Source organism: Lepidochelys olivacea, assembly GCF_965140295.1.
Source record: "Lepidochelys olivacea isolate rLepOli2 genome assembly, chromosome: 1".
In the NCBI taxonomy this organism is placed as follows: Eukaryota; Metazoa; Chordata; order Testudines; family Cheloniidae; genus Lepidochelys; species Lepidochelys olivacea.
Window position 1 is genome coordinate 29,236,286 of NC_140411.1, and position 22,327 is coordinate 29,258,612.

The 22,327-nt window shown below is 44.7% G+C and overlaps 2 protein-coding genes across 5 annotated transcripts in view; both read left to right on the forward strand.

The window, feature by feature from the left end:
- HEPHL1 (hephaestin like 1) overlaps nt 1-3,207 on the forward strand; it is a 66,534-nt gene extending 63,327 nt beyond the window's left edge. The window contains exon 19 of one of the 2 annotated variants that reach the window (XR_014712699.1): nt 63-188. Coding sequence is in view for 1 of the 2 variants with exons in the window: in XM_084637008.1 (XP_084493134.1) it covers nt 63-265 (203 nt within the window). In the remaining variant the exon portion in view is untranslated. Of the gene's footprint in view, nt 1-62 lie in introns of both variants that reach the window. The other variant, XM_084637008.1, reaches the window with a different exon arrangement.
- The window catches only part of PANX1 (pannexin 1), a 51,582-nt gene continuing 29,391 nt past the window's right edge, over nt 137-22,327 (forward strand). The window contains exons 1-2 of one of the 3 annotated variants that reach the window (XM_084637033.1): nt 137-222; nt 21,863-22,002. In XM_084637033.1, the coding sequence (XP_084493159.1) occupies nt 21,917-22,002 (86 nt within the window). In that variant the 5' untranslated portion in view covers nt 137-222; nt 21,863-21,916. Of the gene's footprint in view, nt 223-5,901; nt 6,302-21,862; nt 22,003-22,327 lie in introns of those variants that run through there. The other 2 variants (XM_084637031.1, XM_084637032.1) reach the window with 2 other exon arrangements.

A 22,327-nucleotide genomic window follows, 5' to 3' on the forward strand; every position in this document is an offset into this window, starting at 1 on the left:
ATAATATAAACTTAAGCCGATGGATGTACAGACTTCTCATACGCTATTTCTCGTTTTGACAGGTGGTGACAGAGAAGGAATAAAATTCTTAGGCAAAGCTCTGGGTGCAGGAGAAGCTAGCTCAACACTCATAGCCCTTTTTTCTGTTGGACTTGTTCTTCTGGCAACAGTATTAACCCTCATCATCCTCATCACTTGTCAGAGAAAAAGGACATACTACAGGTCTGTGCAACCCCAGTGTGCGCTCCCAACTGATTCCCTGTAAATCTGTATTTTGGGGACCCTTTCTAGAGCTCTGTTGGATTTCATTGTATATTGTTGGTATATTTGAGGCAAGATATGTTTGTGAAGTTTACAAAGAGAGAGCCCAATCCTGTAGCCGTAAGTCACGTGTGACACAGACTGCAGGCTTAGGACCTGATGACCGTACACTGCTTGTCTTTGCAGCCTGATTCTGCTCTGTTGAAGTCAGTGTGAGTTGTGCCATTGAATTCAATGGGAGCAGGCTCAGACTTAGGGCTAGTGTACACTAGAAGTGCTACATCGGCACAGCTGCATCAATGCAGCTCTGTTGCTGTAGCGCGTCTGGTGACGATGCTCTATGCCAACGGGAGAGCGCTCTCTTGTCGGCAGAATTACTCCACCTCCGTGAGAGCTATGTTGGCGGGAGAGCGTTTCCCATCAATGTAGTGTTACCTGCTTAATTTCAGGACACACCGGCGCTTAGATTGGTCTAACTTGCATCACTCGGGGGGGTGGCTTTTTCACACCCCTGAGCAACGTAAGTTATATCAACATAAGCAGTAGTGTAGACCTGCCCTTATACTTGAGAGGTCCCACTGATATCAATGAGATTGCTCACTTGAGTTAGGCAAGCAGGATTTGGCTTTGAGAGCTGATAAAATGCATTCGGCTTCTGATTCTTTTAATGCTGTAAAGTGTAGCCAAACAATATTATTTTTAGAATTTGAATTGAGTTGCGACTGGAGCAATGAGAAACTCAACAGGGTAGAGGGTTTATGCAAACCTTTTCTCCAGTTTCAGTTCATGTTCATTGTGCTTGGAGATTCTGGTTCAAATAAACAGTAAAACACACTGAGAAACCTAGTCAAACCCACAATAAAGCCCAGACATTTCTTTTTATGCAAACCTATTATTGGCCCTAGATTCCCTCAAAAGATGGACAAGCATCAGTGAACATGTTAACCCACCTGGGTTTACTTTCTAGGGCTCACTGGACTTCCCCTATAGTCAATGTGAGCAGGAGGAGGAGCCTGATCCAAAGCCCACTGAAGTCTATGTAAAGACTCTTATTGACTTCAATAGCTTTGGATCAGGCCACAGACAGTAACTCTTAATGAATCCAAAACAGGTGAGATTTGCATGGCCTTGGTTTTGTAATGAAAATTTTACACAGCTCTAATTTGCAGAATTACTCTCAAATATGTGTACAAACCTATTGACTTTAAAGAGATTTTAACAGAATCTTGTGCTTAATTTGGTCCTGCGTATTACTTTTTATGCTCTCAAGTTCAGTACATCATCTTTGCGTTTCCACTGAGTGCAATGGGTTTGCATGGGTGTATGTGAGGGCAGAATTTGGCCCATAGCCTCTGTGATAAAACAGTTGCTTAATGGGATCTCTATTGGGTAGTGCTATGTTGAACTATTTTCAGTGTGCCAGATTCTGCGTGAGCTAGTGTAAATCTGGAACAAATCAATTGATTCACTGGAGATACTATGGATTGACACAATCTGAGAACAGAATCTGGCCCACTGAATCTACCAAAAGTTTAGGAGTTCTCTTCCTTTACCCTATTAAATGAGATTTCTGTTTTGGGGGCCAAAATTTTAAAGGTTTTTAGGCATCTAATGATGCAGATAGGCATCTGGGATTTTTTTAAAAGCATTTAGCAGCCTAACTACCATTGAATTAGGTAGCAAGGTGCCTATCTGCATCTTTAGGTACCTAAATACCTTTAAAATTCTGGCCCCCAAAACACAGCAAAAATCTGGCCTTGGGTTACTAAAGAGAAAGTCATCTGGTTTTATAACTACTTCTTATTGTGGGCTTGATTCTGTGACCTATACTTACACTGAGTAGTAGCTTACTCCCTGATTTCAATGAGATTACTCAGGAAGTCAAGTACTTACTCAGGCCCGGTCTACACTGGGCAGGAGGGCGATCGATCTAAGTTATGCACCTTCAGCTACGTGAAAAACATAGCTGAAGTCAACATACTTAGATCTACTTACCGCGGTGTCTTCACTGTGGTAAGTAGACGGCTGACACTCCCCCGTCGACACCGGTACTCCGCCGGAGTGAGAAGCGGAAGCGGAGTCGACGGGAGAGTGCTCGGCGGTTGATTTATCGCGTCTAAACTAGACATGATAAATCAATCCCCGCTGTCGATCTAGCGGGTAATGTAGACAAGCCCTCAGTGTTAATAAGGGCATAGAATCAGGCCTTATATATAGTGATACTTTAATGTTTACAGCTCATTTTGAATGACCTATTGTTTATTTCTGCCACAAGGATGTTCATATCACTTACAACCTTGGTGGATGAACTCCAAAACTAAAGCAATCTTTTATCTGTGAAATAATTTAACTGAGTTTGATTTTCAGCATAAACTCGAGTTGGTGCATAATGTCATAATTCCCTTGTAGGGAACTTTACCGACAGTCACTTTGAACATAGGTTAATGGTGTTCTGGATTAATGCCAAGATCACCAACAGATAAAAGGTGTTAAACAAAATCCTTGAGGTGTGGGGTATTTCTCAGTGTTTCCTTGATTCTTTTGTTTTCTTCTGGTTCTTTAAAAGCAAAACAAAAAGCTTTCTAGATAAGAGGTCTGATCTTGCAACCATTACTCATTCAAGAAGTCCTGCAAGAACAATGACTTGTGTGAGTTAAAGTTACAGGACTGGGCTCAGAATTAGGATAGCAATTATAGTCAAAGCTGTTTTATCCGGCATGTTGGGGAAATGGGAGGTGCTGGTAAGTGAAAAATGAGGGTTAAATAAGAGGGAGGGAGTTTGGGTGTGGGAGGGGGGTGCAGGGTGCGGGCGCTGGGAGGGAATTTGGGTGCGGGAGGGGGCTCAGGGCAGGGGTTGGGGCATGGGAGATGGCTCAGTGCAGTGGGGTGGAGCACAGGATGGGGTGCGGGGTGCTGGGTGCTAGATCTAGGGGATGCTCACCTCAAGCAGCTCGCCACAAGTGGCAACCAGTCCTGGCTGCTCGTAGGCGGAGACACGGAAGGCAGCTCCGCGTGCTGCCTCCATCCTGCCCCGAGCACTAGCTCTGCAGCTCCTATTGGCTGGGAACCACAGCCAATGGGAGTTGCGGGGGCAGCACCTGTGGGCGGAAGCAGTGCACAGAGCTGCCTCCTGCGCCTCCACCTAGGAGCAGCTGGGACAGGTCGCCGCTTGTGGGGAGCCACACGAGATGAGCGCCTCCCAGATCTGGCACCCTGCACCGCATCCCATGCCCTAACCCTTTGCCCCGAGCCCCTTCCCACGCCCAAACTCCCTCCCAGAGCCTGCGCTCCACACCCCCTCCTGCACCCCAACCCCCTGCCGTCTCCACGCCAACTGGACTATAAACCAGAATTTCACTGAGGATCAGAAATGCTGGTTTATAGAGCTTTCCAGCTGGTGAAGTGCCGGATAAAACAGCTTTTACTGTACATTGTACCACAAACACTCCTTCAATCATTACTTTTAAAGCTTCCTTTATAGCTGGCTAAACCTAATACCATTCAGGGAACCACAGACATTCTAAACACTAGTTTCTTTCCACTATGTAACCACTAGCATTGAGGTGTCTTGTTCTTTGTTAAATACTATTCATGTGTCCAGAATTCTTGCGTACTATATACAAATAGAGTTAAGGCTTTCACCCATCATGCACCATAAATAAATCAACATTATTTTGGTATTTTTATTTCTGTTTTCCGTATATGTGTTTGATGTTTAAAACAGAATAATAAAATATCTGAATGGTATAATTTAGCCTTTTATATAAGGTTTAAAATTTTAATGTATTAATAATAAAACAATTACCATTTGTATGAACCTTCTGACAGCTTCTTTAATACAGAAACTCTTTTTTATTTGAATTGGGTGGTTGTGGTGGAACAGAGATGAGGTATTCCAAAATGTCTTCAACATAACTGCAAAGCTTCATGCTGTTAGTGTACCAAACATTATAGTTTCACTGTTACCTTGTCCTTCCCCACTTTCCCTCCCTGCTTATTTTTTCTCTCTCACCATATGCTAAGAGTGTAAGCTTTTAGTGGCAGAGTCTGACTTTTTATTGCATGTGTGTACTGCACCTAGCAATATAGGGTTGACTGCCCCAATTTTCTCCAGGAGCTTTGTTAGAATAGCATAGCATTCTCACTTCAGATGCAAATCCCAAACAAGCCCTCAAGGACAGCAGGTCTCCCTGTACCTTCAAATTTTAGGCTGAATATCCGGAAAATGTTTTAATGCTAAGTTCTGTCAGACGTTAGGAAGAAGCCCCTCTCACCAAATCATTTATAGCTGAACTGGAGAATATTTATTTACCTATTCATTGTTTAGCTTGTGGTAATACCCAAAATGTGCAAGGCTCTTTCCAAACAAAAGCAGAGATAGATACCATCCCTGCCTTGTAGTGGATGCTACAATCCTACACTGACAAGGAGGGTGGGTTAGCTGTCTTGTTAGGACCTTGATCCCACAAACATTCTGTGTGTGGAACTTCAGTTGAAGTGAATAGGGTTCTGCATGCCAGAGCACTTGACATCTTGGTCATTTTCATCATTAATTTCTGAGATTTTTATTATGTGAAAGTGGGTTGCCCCTTAAAAATCAATGAACCGGTAACACATGCAGTCTGGTTCCATTGCCTCCTGGGCCCTCTGGCTGTGCAGAAAGCAGGAGTTATCCCATAAACACAAGGGAAAGGAGTTCACTGGATTCAATCCAAAAACAAAAATTCCCACAGAAAGTTAGTGGACCTTTGAAGCCAGAGATCAGATGGTTTAGATGGGAGAATTTTCTTTTCTCTCCCTGTACAAATAAGATATTAACATTCAGTCATAGCTAGTTGCCATTCCACATACTTTCTACTGGGTATTACAGGCTGGAGAGTAGCCAGGTGGCAGTACAAATACAGGATGCAACTTGTAAGAAGCACTGGGAGTAACCCAGGGTTTAATTTGTCATGACAGAGGTGCTGGGGCTCAAGTAATTTTTCTACATTCATAACTGATGCAGCACGCCTAGAGGTGCTGGGGCTCTGAACTGCCAAGTGTAGCGGTGCTGAGGCTCAGCACCTTTTAGCCTAAATTCAGTGCAGGCTGCCACAATTTATCTGTGGAGAATGAATCTGGCCCTCAGAGCTCTACTCTACTCTCCCCCACATGAGATCTCTGGCTTGCTTCTCCGCTCCCACTGCTATAAACCAGGAGTAACTTCACCAAAATCAGTGGAAACTACCTTGGCTTAAAACCATTGTGACTGGAGCATCAGGCCCATTGGCCTCTGATACTGCATCTTTCTACAAGATGGGACAGGCAGGGAGGCCCTCATCCCCATAACCACAAGGAGGAAGATTCACAAGATTGTTTGGGTGGAGGGATGGGGCTTGGGGCACCCACGCCACCAACCCAGACGCTCCTATCTAAGTTAGGGCCACGGGGACGGTTCTAGGGCATGGACCAGATATTGCCCGGGCCACTCCTGGGTGGGCCCAATCCTGCCACCGCCCCTACCCCTGCGCCCAGCCAGCGGGGCCCAATCCTGCCACCGCCCGCCCCCTTTCTGAGGGCCACACCCGGAGCTACCCCCGGCCCCGCCTCCTTCCCGCCCTGGGCCGGCCGCGGCGCCAGGGCCCGAGAGCCGGGCGCGCTGCCCGGGGAGGGGCAGGCGGCGCCGCGGCCCCACTCGGAGGGAGGGGGGACGCGAGCCGGACAAAGAGCGGGAGCCGGGCGGGGCGCCGGGGGCAGGCGGGAGCAGGAAGCAAAGCGAAAGGAGCGGGGCCGGCTGCGTGCCGGGCGCTCCCAGGCCCGCGGGGTGCGGAGGGCGCCCCCTGTCCGGCCCGGCCCGGCCCGGCCCGGCCCGTGCTCGCCATGGCCATCGCCCACATCGCCACCGAGTACGTCTTCTCCGACTTCCTGCTGAAGGAGCCCTCCGAGCCCAAGTACAAGGGGCTGCGGCTGGAGCTGGCGCTGGACAAGCTGGTCACCTGCGTCGCCGTGGGGCTGCCCCTGCTGCTCATCTCGCTGGCCTTCGCGCAGGAGATCTCCATAGGTAACCGCGCCCCCGGCCGGGCCGGCCCCGCAGCCTGGCGCCGGGCCAGCGGCGCTCGCAGCCCCGCCGCGGCCCCGCGGAGCGCCTGGGCTGCAGCCGCGCGGGCGGAGCCCCGCTGCGTTGGGAAGGCTGCGGGGGCTTGCTTGGCCCTTCGGAAACCTCGTGTGTGTGTGTTGACAGCTCTGGGTTATGCTGGGTCTGATGGTCCTGCTGACCGGGGATTCAGCACCAAGCCGCTGGCCTTTCTCCCGGTCTGCAGCAGGTTTGGTTTTGTCTCCATATTAGGAACCCCTCAGTGGGTTTTAGGGAATGATGCTGTTCAGTCAGTTCGTCTTTCCTGGCGTACTGCAGGCGCTGGTGATGCCTCACCCACAATAATTAAGAACCGAGTTTATTTCATACAAATTGTATCCAGCGCCAGACATTCGCTGGTCAGAGGTCAGAGTAAACACGTGCTGTATAAAATTAAAGTACCCTTCCTAAGGAAATAACCGGGGGGAGAGAGAAACTAAAACTTCTCTGTATCACAATAGGAAATTGAGCGGTTTCTTTGTTACTGTCTGTACCCAGACGTGAGACTCTTCAGGGAGCATGGGAGAGGAATGTCTCTGAATAATTAAAACTAATAGTTTGGCTTTGATGTAAATAGGTGTGGATGACTACAAGTGCACTGCACTTCAGGCTTCAGAAAATGCTGATAGAAATGTCATTTTTAGGAACATGGTGAAATTTTTGGTTTGTCAGCCTTTGTATTGTTCCATCAAAATACTTCCTAGACTGATAAGTTTTTGTCACTCAGAAGGGCTGAAGGTTACATATGGTTACAAAAGGGAAGCAGTAAGTGATTCTGACAAAGATTTGGGGGTTGTGGTGGATAATCAGCTGAACATGTGATGGTGTGACCAAAAGAGCTAATGCAATTCTGGGATGCCTAAATAGGGGAAGCTCAAGCAGGAGTAGAAAGGTTATTTTATCTCTGTATTTGGCACTGGTGCAACCACTGCTGGAATACTGTGTCCAATTCTAGTTTGCACAATTTAAGAAGGATATTGATAAATTGGCGAGTGTTCAAAGAAGAGTCACAAGACTGATTAAAGGATTATAAAACATGCCTTATAGTGGTAGACTCCAGGACCTCAATCTATTTAGCTTAACAAAAAGAAGGTTAAGAAGTGACTTGGTTATAGACTGTAAGTATGTACATGGGGAACAAATAGTTAATAATGGGCACTTCAATCTAGCAGAGAGAGGTAGAGCATGATCCAAGGACTGGAAGTTGAAGCTAGACAAATTCAGACTGGATATAAGGCATACCTTTTAATGGTCAGAGTAATTAACCGTTGGAACAGTATACTAAGGGTTGTGGTGGATTCTCCATTACTGACCATTTTTAAATCAAGATTAGATGTTCTGTGTCTGTGCTATACAGGAGGTGAGACCAGGTGATTACAGGGTCCCTTCTGGCTTTATAATCTCTGAACTAGGTATATCAATTCACATGAAAAATTCTCATTGAATTCAATAGGCATTCCATGCATATAATGACGCCTGGAGATGGCCCACAATTTACACACTGACAGAGGCAGACATGGGGCTTTATTACACTGCTGAAGAAAGATTATCTAATATTTGTGCATATCTCAGACACTGGAATGTGTGCCTATGTCTGATTCATTAAATGGCAATCTAGATAGGTTGTAATCTCTGCTCCTTTGTTTTCTTTCTGTTTAATTCAAATATAACACTTTATTGTGCTCACTCTTGGAAAAATATTGTAAATTAGATTTACAGCCTTATTAATGTTCCCTGTTGGACTTTGGTAAACTGTCATGGGTATTCTTATGACCTTCATTACTATGGTATCTGTGCATCTCACAATCATAGAATCATAGAACTGGAAGGGACCTCAAGAGGTCATCTAGTCCAGTCCCCTGCACTCAAGGCAGGACTAAGTATTATCTATACCATCCCTGACAGGTATTTGTCCAACCTGCTCTTAAAAATCCCCAATGATGGAGATTTCCACAGCATCCCTAGGCAATTTATTCCAGTGCTTAATCACTCTGACAGTTAGGAATTGGACACAGTATTCCAGCAGTGGTTGCACCAGTGCCAAATACAGAGATAAAATAACCTCTCTACTCTTAATGTCCAACCTAAACCACCCTTGCTGCAATTTAAGCCCATTGCTTCTTGTCCTTTCCTCAGAGGTTAAGAAAAACAATTCTCCCTCCTCCTTGTAACAATGTTTTATGTACTTGAAAACTGTTATCATGTCCCCTCTCAGTCTTCCCTTCTCCAGACTAAACAAACCCAATTTTTTCAATCTTCCCTCATACGTCATGTTTTCTAGACCTTTAATCATTGTTGTTGCTCTTCTCTGGACTCTCTCCACAATCTTTAACATATTTATCCTCACAACTCCCCTCTGAGGCAGGGAAGTGCTAATATCCCCATTTTACAGATAGCCTCTCTGTGCATCAGTTCCCTAAGGCCCAGCTCCTCAAAGGTATTTAGGCACTTAACTCCCATTAAAATCAATGGTAGTTAGGTGCTTATTTACCTTTGAGGATCTGGGCCTTAAGTGGCTTGACCAAGGTCTGTAATGGAAGAGAGAAGCTGGGTCTCCCAAGTCCTATGCTAGCACCTTAACCACTGGACCATCGTCTCTCTTTTATGTTTCATCCTAATCTGTGACTCTCCTTACTTTCACTGTCTGACATTAATGTAATATTCTTCTAAACAAGATTTTAGTAGCGCAGTGCACTGAAATAACTGCCACCTCTTTTTTTTAACAACACACTCTCTGCTATTGATTTCTACAGGCCCCATGTTACTCTTCTCATTGAATGAGATGTTCCTCAGATTGATGAAAGGGCAACAGATACTAATCTATTAATTTACAACATTTGGCTATGAAGGGCTATATTATACCTTTATAACTCAGTCTTGAGTAGATTCATAGAGCTGATACCCCGATGGGAGCTCAGCAAGGGATTTCACCATGGGGAGACACAATCCATCCATCCCTGAACTTCCAGATAAGCATGCTATCCCTAATCCTGTGCTTAGCCTGCTCTAGTCCTTCCTCCTTCTCCTCTTCCTTTGAGGAGATTTCTCTTCCTGGGGTGTGCACAGAGGGATCGGTCTCTGTGGTCCCTCAAATGCAGTGACTATGGCTGGCCATTGGCAGGGCTTCATTGGGGAAAGCTTTTGTGCCTCTACCAACATCCCCCCACAAGGGCAAGGTGCAATCTGGTCTTAAGCAAAGCTGTTAATTGGACAAACTTGTGCTCAGTTACTGGTAATAGTTGAAGGCCTGATCCTGCAAATGCTCATGTGAGTAACTTTACTTCTGTGAGTAATCCCACTGAAAGTCATGGAGCCACTCACGGTACTAAGCACTCTGCCCCTAGGCTTTATTCACTATAATGTCGTAAGTGGGCCATAAGCCTGAGCCTTCCAGAAAGTCATTCTAGGCTTTAGTGGCGAAAGGGCTAGCTATTCTATCTATTTTTAAAACTACAGGTCACCAAATGAAATTAATAGGCAGCAAGTTTAAAACAAGCAAAAGGAAGTATCTCTTCACACAACGCACAGTCAATCTGTAGAACTCTTTGCCAGAGGATGTTGTGAAGGTGAAGACTATAACAGGGTTCAAAAAAGAACTAGATCAGTTCATGGAGGATAGGGGGATGGCTCGGCCTGGCAGGGCTGGAGGCTCGACCCAGCATCCCAGCTCACAGGGGCCAGCGGCTCGGACCCGTGCTTGGCAGGGCCGGGCTCTCGGCCCGTCCCGGGGAGCAGTTTCGCCCAGCGGCTCAAGGATGCCAGCAGCTGCGGGGGAGGGGGGAGTGGCAGCTCGGCTCAGTGGGGGCGGCAGCATGGCTGGGGTGGGGCCCTCAGGGCTCCTCCTGTTACGGGCGGGCCTCGGGCGGAAGGAGCATGGCCAGCGGGCTAGCCTCCCCAAAGCAGGGGTTCACCTGCTGCCCATGTGTAGCACCCATAGTGTAGAGATGACCTGGTGTCAGTGAACAAGTGTATTTAGTAAATTCACGTCAAATTTCCCACTGAAGTCAGTATTTTCTGAAGAAATGGTATTATTTGAGAATATTAATCTGGCTCCTGCATTACAAAGGCGAAATTTTCTGATTATCTCACAGATTTCCCAGAATTATGAAACCTGCATTCTGAGAAAATTTTATGTATTGTTTATTTGAAGTTTGTAATGGACAGATCCATGTCAGAACAAGACAGCTCACAAACATGCTTCATGGGTCCATATTTTTGAATCTCCTTTTCAAGAATCTTTAAGTGATAATTTTCTGCTTCTTCATTCTTGCTATTTTAACAGCAGATTCTTTTAATTTCCAAGAAATGACTGAGGGGCTTTCCAAGTCGTAAGGATAACATTAACTTACAGTTTAAAAAGTATGTAGTTTTTGGTTACAAAATGCGTGGCAGAGTGTGCTTAAGTATTATTATCCACCTCTGCAGATTAGGAAACTGCATCAGAAAAAAAGTTTATTCCAAAAGTGGCCTGTATCAGTGAGTGCCTCAGTTCTGGGTCCCCAGCTTTAGACTCCTAGAGCCTAAATTTCGGAAGTGTTGAGCAACCACAACTCAATCTGTAATCATTGAGAGCCTGAATTAGATTTTGAATTCAATGGAGAGCCTCTGCAGAAATTGAAGTATTGGGGGATGTACTCATGGTGCTCACGTGTGTTGCCTATCAGGTGGACTGCCATACTCTGTTCCAGTTGCAGCTCTTCCAGTCTGTGTGGCTTCATTCCTAAGTATAATGAGTTGCAATAATCAAGAAGTCATGAACACATGAGTTAAAGTCACCATGACTAGGTCTGAGTCTGATAGGATGAGGCAAAGTTTTCTTACCAGTCACAGATTGAAGAGAGATGTACCTGTTCCTGATATCCATTTATTCATGCTTTTCCTGGTTTTAAACACTTTGAGTGACATACTGCTCCTCTCCTATTTCAAAGGGACCCCTTTCAGGAGATTGCATAGGGGTTGGGTATAGGTGGGGTAGGGTGGGATGGAGGATTTGCCACTACATAGATCCTCCTGCTCTTCCTCCAGCTCCTCTTCTCCTGTAGGAAGAACTTTAGGATGATGGAGTCTACGTCAGTCATTAAGCTGGAGTATTGGCTGCAGATTGATTCCCCCCCCCCCCCCAAATCTCTGGGGAAGAATTCCTTTTCTTCATTCCTTCCATGCAGAGAACCCCAGTGCACAGAACAGTTGCACAGGATGATTGCTGGAGAGAGTGGTCCCACAATGGCTGGGCCCGCTGAAATCATGGTGAGTGCGGGAGGTCCCAGATGACTGGAAAAAGGCTAATGTAGTGCCCACCTTTAAAAAAGGGAAGGAGGAGGATCCGGGGAACTACAGGCCAGTCAACCTCACCTCAGTCCCTGAAAAAATCATGGAGCAGGTCCTCAAGGAATCAATTCTGAAGCACTTAGAAGAGAGGAAAGTGATCAGGAAAAGTCAGCATGGATTCACCAATGGCAAGAAAAAAAAATTGGGGATTGGTCCTGCTTTGAGCAGGGTGTTGGACTAGATGACCTCCTGAGGTCCCTTCCAACCCTGTTATTCTATTCTATGATTCTAAGTCGTGTCCGACTAACCTAATTGCCTTCTATGATGAGACAACTGGCTCTGTGGATGAAGGAAAAGCAGTGGACATATTATTCCTTGACTTCAGCAAAGCTTTTGGTACGGTCTCCCGCAGTATTCTTGCCAGCAAATAAAGAAGTATGGGCTGGATGAATGGACTATAAGGTGGATAGAAAGCTGGCTAGATTGTCCGGCTCAACGGGTAAATGATCAATGGCTCCATGCCTAGTTGGCAGCCGGTATCAAGCGGAGTGCCCCAAGGGTTGGTCATGGGGCCGGTTTTGTTCAATATCTTCATTAATGATCTGGAGGATGGTGTAGATTGCACCCTCAGCAAGTTTGCAGATGACACTAAACTGGGAGGAGTGGTAGATATGCTGGAGGGTAGGGATAGGATACAGAGGGACCAAGACAAATTGGAGGATTGGGCCAAAAGAAATCTGATGAGGTTCAACAAAGACAGGTGCAGAGTCCTGCACTTAGGACGGAAGAATCCCATGCACTTCTACAGACTAGGGACCGAGCAGCTAGGCAGCAGTTCTGCGGAAAAGGACCTAGGGGTTACAGTGGATGAGAAGCTGGATATGAGTCAACAGTGTGCCCTTGTTGCCAAGAAGGGTAACGGCATTTTTGGCTGTATAAGTAGGAGCTTTGCCAGCAGATTGAGGTACGTGATCATTCCCCTCTATTCGGCATTGGTGAGGCCTCATGTGGAGTACTGTGTCCAGTTTTGGGCCCCACACTACAAGAAGGATGTGGAAAAATTGGAAGACGTCCAGCGGAGGGCAACAAAAATGATTAGGGGGCTGGAGCACATGACTTATGAAGAGAGACTGAGGGAACTGGGATTATTTAGTCTGCGGAAGAGAAGAATGAGGGAGGATTTGATAGCTGCTTTCAACTACCTGAAAGGGAGTTCCAAAGAGGATGGATCTAGACTGTTCTCAGTGGTAGCAGATGACGGAACAAGGAGTAATGGTCTCAAGTTGCAGTGGGGGAGGTTTAGGTTGGATATTAGGAAAAACTTTTTCACTAGGAGAGTGGTGAAACACTGGAATGCGTTACCTAGGGAGGTGGTGGAATCTCCTTCCTTTGAGGTTTTTAAGGTCAGGCTTGACAAAGCCCTGTCTGGGATGATTTAGGTGGGGATTGGTCCTGCTTTGAGCAGGGGGTTGGACTAGATGACCTCCCGAGATCCCTTCCAACCTTGATATTCTATGATTCTATGAAATCAATGGCAAAACTCACATCTGCTTCAGTGGAAAAATGATTTGGCTTCAAGCACACAAATGTATATAAAATACATCCCTGAATGTGAAAATAATTTGAATAGATAATAATTGAAATTATAAAACTACACTGACAAAGCAAACATTAGCTTGATCACCAACATTCTATGCCCAGGTGATATTATTGATCCTTGGAATTCTAAGAATCCAAAGGAAACACATGGCTTTTGATTCTCTGAATGGAAGAATTCTGGTTTTAAATTAACCATTTTAGGGCTCTCTAATGTGGTGATACTGCATGGTATCATAACCTGTTGGTGTATTAATATTGAACAGTTGTCACAAGTCTTATTGCTTAAATAACCAAACGTTACTTAATTGAATGATCTGAACTATTTTAATACTGAATTTCTCTAAAGGAACATAATTCTGTGAGCGCTCATATAGGAAAACTAGTACTGGATTCAAACGTTTCCTTGTGTGACTGTACTTGGATTGTTTAAAAGTTAAATGCTGCCAAAATGGGAGACAATGGTTTGATCCTATTTCAGCTCTGAAGAAGAGTAATAGAATATTTAAAATAGATAGAAAGGATTAGCTAGATGTGAAAGCAGTGCCAGTGATGAGTCTGAACATGAAAATAGCTGTACAGGAATTGCTTCTCAAAGAAGTAGGAGTGTTCTGCAGACTGCAGTCATAGGAATTGCCCTCCACACCGAGTGCCCTCACAGATTCCATATCCTCAAAGCAGAAGACTCCCAGTCTGAAAGTGGCCAGTTGAGCATTTGCTGAATGGTGCCTTCAGTTAATCAGCCCTGAACAGTGCTTTGGTCAGTGAGTTTTACATGGAATGCAGGGGAGAGAATGGTATAAGAACACCTCGTCCCTGTGGTGATGCAGCTCTTCTGAGTAGTGAACTTGTCAAGTGAAGACTCAGATGCATCCCATTCAAACTTTGCTGGGTGGACAGTGGAAAATGACCTCCCATCTACCCTTCACTCTAGGCTGGCCTGCAGCGATGTGAGTGGGAAGGAGAAAGGGTGCTGCTGCTAAGGGATAAGCTTAACCATTGCCCACCTTTTGCAGCTCTGTGTCTCAGTAGTGCTCAGTAGTTGGCCTCTGTGCTGATATAGAAAAGCCACTTCAGTAGTAACACCTGAAGATGGTAGGGGAAAGGAAAGGCAAGGCAGAGGGAGGACACTTACGACACACAAATGAATTTAAAGCTCAGCTGCTGATCCCCTGATGCCCTCATGGAATAAAAGCATTTCCCATGAGGTTATCCCCGCGAGAAGAATGTTTAAAATACAGTAATTAACCACGGCTTTTTGTGGGAGTTGGTAAGTGGAAAGAATATAAGCAAAATAAGCAATAGGGTAGAGAGAGGAGGAAAAATTTCTACCTTGAGCTGCATACGCAGTGCTTGGGAGCTGAGGCTTTAAAGTTTCAGCCAATGGTTGTATCTGGCTCATATAATACTAGTCACAATTAATATTGTGATCTTTATAATATAAAAGAAATATGTATAACAACAAATACCTTAGAAACCTTTTCTGGACATGCAGAAAGAGGCACATGAAAAGGTAGACAAAATAATGCAAATAACCCATATACGATCTTGCTGTAGATGTGGGTAAAACCCTGATTATATTTGCTTGGTAGCCATGATGGGAGCAAATATACCTACCCACAGTCAAATCCACACACACACTCAGCTATCAAAACCAATGGAGTACAACACAGTTAATTCCTTTCTCTCCTGTTTACGTTCTTTTACCATGCCCATCACTATGCTGAGTGCTAAATTGTGTTGCTCTTATAGGGCCAGATTGTTCCTTGCCACTAGGGCTGGACAAGGATTTGGGGCGAGTAGGTGAACGTGAATGAAGCCTTGTCTCACATTGTACCATTCAGAGGGACCAGATGCCAGTCACTGTGCTCAGGGTGTAACGCTCTCCAAGAGGCAGGCAGATGGCAGAGCTGATCCTGGTGAGGGAATGAATGGCACAGTGTGTACCCTGCAAGAAGGTGTAGCAGTGGCTGCTATGACCCATGAGTCTCTGATGTCCCTGGAGGCACTGTGCCAGAATAAATGCCTTCAGGTTCTCTTGGTAGGGCAGTGCGCTTCTTCACCCTTCCTATTGCAGAACTATTTCTTTAAGCATAATCTAGCCCATGGTGTCTAAATATGCCCCTGTTTTTTTATCCAAGTTATTCACACTTCTAAACAAAGATCAGACTCAAGCCCTAGAGAAAGGGGAAAAGCATTTCTAGGACCAACCCATTAGACATGCACTAAGAAACAATTCGGTCTCTGGACTTGGTTAGGCTGTTTTTCCTACAGTCATGCACATCTGGTGTCTTAGCAAACAAGGAGGCCATTAATGAAGCCACAACTTTGTCTTGTTAAAATCGATCTTGTGATTGCTGAGAAGGCCAGAGGCTGTAATTAAATTTGACATCAGTGGGCTAATGTGCATGTACTAATGCAGTTGCCTACTGTGAATGCTGAAAAAGCACTGTAAACACTCCTGGTGAATCTGACTTTCACAATACATGTGCTCATGGATATGGTTGGCATATCTTACAGGCAGTACAGTGGGGCCAGTGTATTCTGCAAAAGAATGCCCTAGACTTTTACACTGTGAGAAAACAAAGAAGAATTACTGACTGGTCTGTGTCTTTAGGAATATGAACAGCATCATGATGATTTATCTATCTAGAGCAGGTGTGGGCAAACTATGGCCCGGGGGTTGCATCCAGCCCTTCAGACCTTTTAATCCGGCCCTCGAGCTCCCGCCGGGAGCAGGTTCCAGGGCTTGCCCCGCTCCACATATGCTGTGGCTCCTGAAAGAAGTAGCATGTGCCCCTTCTCGCTCCTACGTGTAGGGGTTGCCACGGGATTCCGCACGCTGCCCCCACGGCTCCCCATTGGCCGGCAACCATGGCCAATGGGAGCTGCAGGGGCGGTGCCTGCAGATGGGAGAGCATGCAGAACCGACATGCCTCTGCGTAGGAGCCAGAGGGGGGACATGCTGCTGCTTCCGAGAGCCGCTTGAGGTAAGCGCTGACCGCAGCCTGCACCCCTGACCCCCTCCAGGGCCCCAACCCGCTGCCCCAGCCCTGATCACTCTCCCGCCCTCCAAACCCCTCGGTCCTACCCTATGGCACCCTTGAGCCCGCACCCCCAGCCAGAGCCCTCACCCCCCCACTCGCACCCCTACCCCAGACCAGAGCTCCCTCCCACTCCCTGAAGTCCTCATTTCTGGCCCCACCCCAGAGCCCGGTACCTCCAGCCGGAGCCTCCAACACCCCAACCCCCAATTTCATGAGTATTCATGGCCCGTCATACAATTTCCATACCCAGATGTGGCCCTCGGGCCAAAAAGTTTGCCCACCGCTGGTCTAGAGAAACATTTTAGACTGGAGCTGTTGTAACAGTTGATATTCCAACCATTTCAAGATTTTCTTTTTACTTATCTGAACTATAAAGTCAAAGTTTTGCAGTGAAATTCAGTCTTCACTCACCATGGAGGACTGACCAGAGAAACATGACTATTGGGGCAGTAATAAGAATAATTTGCATAGATTTAGATGAAAATGTCATCTTTTATCTCAGTAATAGCTGCCTGTCTGAAAGTGTTTAAAAGGAAAGCAATCTGATTTCAGTAGCACCTCAGAATTAGAAACACCAGAGTTACAAACTGACTGGTCAACCACACACCTCATTTGGAACCGGAAGTACACAATCAGGCAGCAGCAGAGACAAAATAAAAAAAAAGCAAATACAATACATTTCTAAAAAAATAAAGGGAAAGTTTAAAAATAAAAAAAGATTTGACAAGGTAAGGAAACTGATTCTGTGCTTATTTCATTTAAATTAATCTGGTTAAAAGCAGCATTATTCTTCTGCATAGTAAAATTTCAAAGCTGTGTTAAATCAATGTTCAGTTGTAACCTTTTGAAAGAACAACTATAACATTTTTTTCAGAGTTACGAACATTTCAGAGTTACGAAAAGCCTTCATTCCCAAGGTGTTCATAACTCTGAGGTTCTATTATACTTACTCTGGGGGGCTCAATCTTGCCAGGAGCAGAACTGAAATGCAGCCTTCTCTTGTTCTGCACCAGCAAAACTGTTGAATCACTCATATGAATTCTTACAGCAGCTTGGATTTTCACTGGGACTCTGGGAGCGGAATAAGTTTTTGTGCCTGCAGATTCCTTTCCAGTATTAGGGCCATGATTTGTGAAATCTGACTAAATCCCGCTCCCCTTTGAAATCAGTGGCAAAACTCACATTAACCTCAAGGAGAATAGGAGGAGACCCAAACTTATGGTTTGTATTGCAGCAGTGCCTAGAAATTAGGGATGTAAATACCATTTAAAAAGTTAACCATTTAAACGATTCAAAAATATTTAGTTTAAGCAGTTAACCAATTAAGCGGCTGGGGCAGGCCAGGGTCATGGTGAGCTTGCTCCGGGCGGTGCTGCTGTGGTCGCTCTGGCTGGCGTAGGGCCGCTGTGGTTGGCCAGCCTACCAGCTGGTGCGGACCCACTGGGGGTCCAGGGTTTAACGGTTAAGGTGGATTAACCAGTAAGACTCATGCTTACCAGTTAACTCGTTAACATTTTACTTCCCTACTAGAAACCCCAGTCAAGGTCAGGGTCCTGTTGTGCTAGGCACTGTATACAAACGTAGTCAGACAGATTCTGCCATATGTAAATAGAGGCACAGAGAGGTAAAGTGGCTTGCCCAAAGTCAGACAGTAGATTGGTGGCAGAGCTGGTAATAGAAGCCAGGGGAAGAGATCCTCACTGATGCTCCAGGCTCTTTACACTGGGTAAAAAGGCTGGAGCAGCATATAGGCACCCTAAAAGCCTTGGTTCCAGCAGTGAGAGGATTGCCCTAGAGCAGTTACTGAAGCAGACTGCTTAAGGCTGCTTTCTGAGCAGGATCCCTTTACGAGGTCTGGTGTAGGGAGTGGGCAGAGGATGGGAGGGGCATGTTGGGACTGGGGCCTCAGGATTGTGTAAATTTCAGGCAGGAGTGCAGCCCTGAGACTTAGACTTTCATTATGTACCATAATGTAGATTTGTACTATGTACCTGAGTTGCATGCCTTTAGGTAATTTCCTGCGTCCTTGAATTTCCTGATAATTTCAGTATGGTTATGAAGATCACTTTTATCATGTTTGTCCTCTCACATTCTAGTCTGTATTTAGTTGTAATGGATAGCATGCTGCAGCTGTCTTATGCAGTCTTTCTTTAGGATAGCCTTGTAAATGAGGGGGCTTTTTCATTGCCTTTTGCTTTGTTGTTGAGGAAAATGCTGTTGTATCATAAAAATTAATTAAGTTTTCTCTCTACCTTCTCTGTGTTAAAAGTAGTGCAAATATAATTTTGTTGATGTCAGTACATAACTTTTCTTCTAAATTAGGCAAAGTGTGCTGTGATTGCAGCTTAGTATAATAAACATGATAGTTTTGCAGTTACCTCATCTTCCCCCTGCACCTTTATTTGTTGTATCTACCTGCAGACCCTCATCATGTGCTAACATTGTTAATTTTGGGGGACACTGGCTTTTTAAAAAAATTCCATGTGTGTGCAGCACCTTCCTCAACGGGGCCTTGATCATTTACTGAGGATTTTAGGTGCTACCCAATATAAATAATAAAAATAATTTATTAATGGTTTTAACTTTCCTCCCCAAGATACCTTTACATTAAAAATATTTTTGCCTGTATTGATTTAATAGGTGTTAATCCTGTGCAAAAAGTGAATTGAAAACACTGAAAATAAACATGCAGTAGAACGTTGCTAATCTGCCCACTTCATGCCCAAAAATGCAATCTCATCTGAAATGATGACTCCTATCAATAAGAATCCATAACTTACAAAAAATGCTACAGTATGCTTATATGTCAATTAAGTCCTAGTCCCGCAAGGTCCTGAGTGCCCTCAACTTCCACTGATGTCTCTGTCTTCATACTTCTCTGTGACAGTATCTGGTGCACTGCTGAAACTAGATAAATACAAAGAACCTTCATTATACCATTGAGATCAGTGGAATTACACTGGCATAAAATTGGTGTAACAATGTGGAAAATTTACACTAACATGTTATGAAGTATTATCAATCACTAAAATTAAACCATAAATAAATGGGAAAATACATTTTCTGATCCATATATTTTTTCTTTGTTTTCTTCTTATGGCCTGATTCTGCAAAATGTTGAACTCACTTAACTCTCCTTGACTGTAGTGGGAATCAAAATAGCTAGCACCTCGTAGGAGGCACACAGCACTTTCCCTTCTTCACTAATTCACAAAAACGTAGTCATTTGCAATGGGTCTCCCATGGATTAATTCAAATTAATGAGGTTCTACTGCATCTGAATTACGTTCAATTACTCTCATTGATGACACCGGCATTACTAAGGCAAACATGGCTCAGCACAATTCTAGTTATTCACCTCTTGAATGTTTGAAAGGGTCATATTCTGCTGTTATTTCACACACAAAAACCCCCATTGACAGCAGCTAGAGTCTTGCTAAATAATGAAGGCAGAACATAAAGCTCATTTGTTCTGCTGGATATCCAGATGATGAAGGGCACACAAATTGCCGCACTGGCCTGCACTGTATTTCTGGGCCCTCCACTGGTAGTGGGGAAAATGCCTGTAAAGTACAAGCCACCCTGGAGTTTTGGTAGGGCATAACTGTTGAGGGTTGTGCCAACTCTGTTAAATCCATTTAAGTTTTCGTTAAATCTGATAAATGTGTTACTGATTTCATGAGGGAGCCTTGTGACTGGTCAGAGCATGTTGTCATGTCACTGCAGTCTTATAAATAATGAGAACAGTGACTCACAATTAAGCTTTTTGTTCATATTGTGCTTGGAGCCCCTAACTATCTTTGGTTCACAAGGTGGCATAGTTATAGTTTTAATGAATTTCGTTCTTGTTATAAAAGGGGCTCTTCTTCTTTTGTAAGAACTGCATTGGCAAGTGGATACAAAGTCCAGGAAGTAATCTTGCAAATATTTTGTTGATTTTTTTAAGGCAATGCAGGGGCCGCATCAGCACTAATTTGGGAGGGGGGGGGGGAATATACCAACAGAAATAATGGTGATTCCTTTTTTAAAATAGTCTATGCAGCTTTCAAAGATTAACTTATTCTGCCTCATTTTTACAAGTCAGTCAACTTAATTTTAAAAAAAAGTTTCTCCTTAAAAAGTGCATAAATGAGCAAGCCAAAATAAGAAAAATGTACAAAAGTATAAATGGTGAACAAATAGTAGGGCCACTTGGCAAAACCTGCTGTGAATTCATAGTTCCTGTACAGTGCACCTGTTTTCCCATCCAGCTTATTTCTTGTGGTGGTGTTCCCTTCAACAGAGCTGTGGAATGCTGTTGTGTGCAGGAGGTTATGAAAGGCTCAGTCCTACAGAAGCCATCCTCCCAGACTTACTAGAAGTCATTCTCCAATATGTATAATTTTAGATGATTTAGCCAGAGTTATTTTAGAATCTGGGGAGGTCCAATACTACTATTTTCTAATAGAGCACAGGAAATTATTTTTCCTTTTTGGAAAATTGTGCAAAAATAAGCTAACTAATGTCCTCATCCTGTTCTGGCTTTATATGAAGGGTGTCAACAATGTGGCTCACCAAATAATCCCATCCTTATGAGGTACAACCCGCTGTGGGAAAGTTTCGTGAGTCATTAGAGCTGGACCAAGTCTGAATTTGGCCCTGGCTACATTCAAGCTGGGAGGTGCGATTGCCTGTGTTAAGTCTGATTGAGCTAATGACTAAAATTAGAAGTCTGCTACTGTGGCACAGGTAGCAGGAGGGTCTAGCCTGTGTGAGCCTGTCCAAGACCCTAGGCACATACTGAGGTGGCTAACCCGAACTTCTGCTGCCCATGCCTCCATAGCTACACTTTTAACTTTTAGGTGTTAACTCAATCAGAGCGAGCATGTGTGTGTATGCCTGAGCTAGGAATCACGCCTCCCACTCGAATGTAGACGTACCCGTAGTCCTTGCAGACTGCACCTGTTACCTCCCATTCAGCGGGATATGTTGTACCCTGCAGTGGAGCTTGGATTTCATTGATGCGCAAACTGAGGGCTAGTCTACACAACCGTGCTACATCGGCACAGCTGCATTGGTGCAGCTGCGCCATTGTAGCGTGTCTGGGGAAGACATGCTATGCCAACACGAGAGCACTCTTCCATTAGCATAATTACCCCACCTCAGCAAGAGGCGGAAGCTACGTCAGCAGAAGAGCGTCTCCCGCCGACATAGCACCAGTGTGAACAGCTGATAGGTTGATGTAACTTGCCTTGCTCAGAGGGGTGGCTTATTCACACCCGAGTGACATGAGTTACATTGACCTAAGCTGTAGTGTAGACGAGCCCTGAATGAGGTGGGCAATGGTGGCATGCTTGAGTACAGCACAGAGGCTCATGATTAGGCTGGTGGAGAAAGGTAGTATATCATTCAGAAAAGTCCAGAGAACCAATATTGTTACCCCAGAAGGTGAAATGGGAACAGTTAGATTAAATAGCTAATTGGAGAATCCTGATTTATTTTTTCTTACATCGTGGATTTAATATTGGAAAAAACTGAAATGTTCATTAGCTGTTCTTTTTAAATTTTGACTTTTGATACATTTTGCTTTGCATTTTAGGTACCCAGATAAGCTGTTTTCCTCCCAGCTCATTCTCCTGGCGCCAGGCTGCGTATGTGGATTCCTACTGCTGGGCAGCTGTGCAGCAAAAGCAATTATCACAGAGCGATTCAGGACACATTCCACTGTGGCTTCATAAAGTATGTACCGATATATTTTCTTCTTGAAAACTGGGTCCAATGCAGAAGTCTGTATTTCCCTTTCCCTTCTCCCTATCCCCAACTTCTCTTATTGACTCAAAACCATTTATTATAGCACTTGTCAATTTATTTTTAGAGCGTATATTTACTTTCACTGGTATCCAAATATGGCATTGTTGGAAAAAGTATTAGCTTTAAAAAAAACCCTCCTGCCTTGCCATACCCAGTAAATGTTGCCAATTATCTGATTTACAAGTAATGGCAACATTAAAGTGTTATCCTCTGAAACACATCTAAGTAAACATACTCCACATATTTGTCCCTA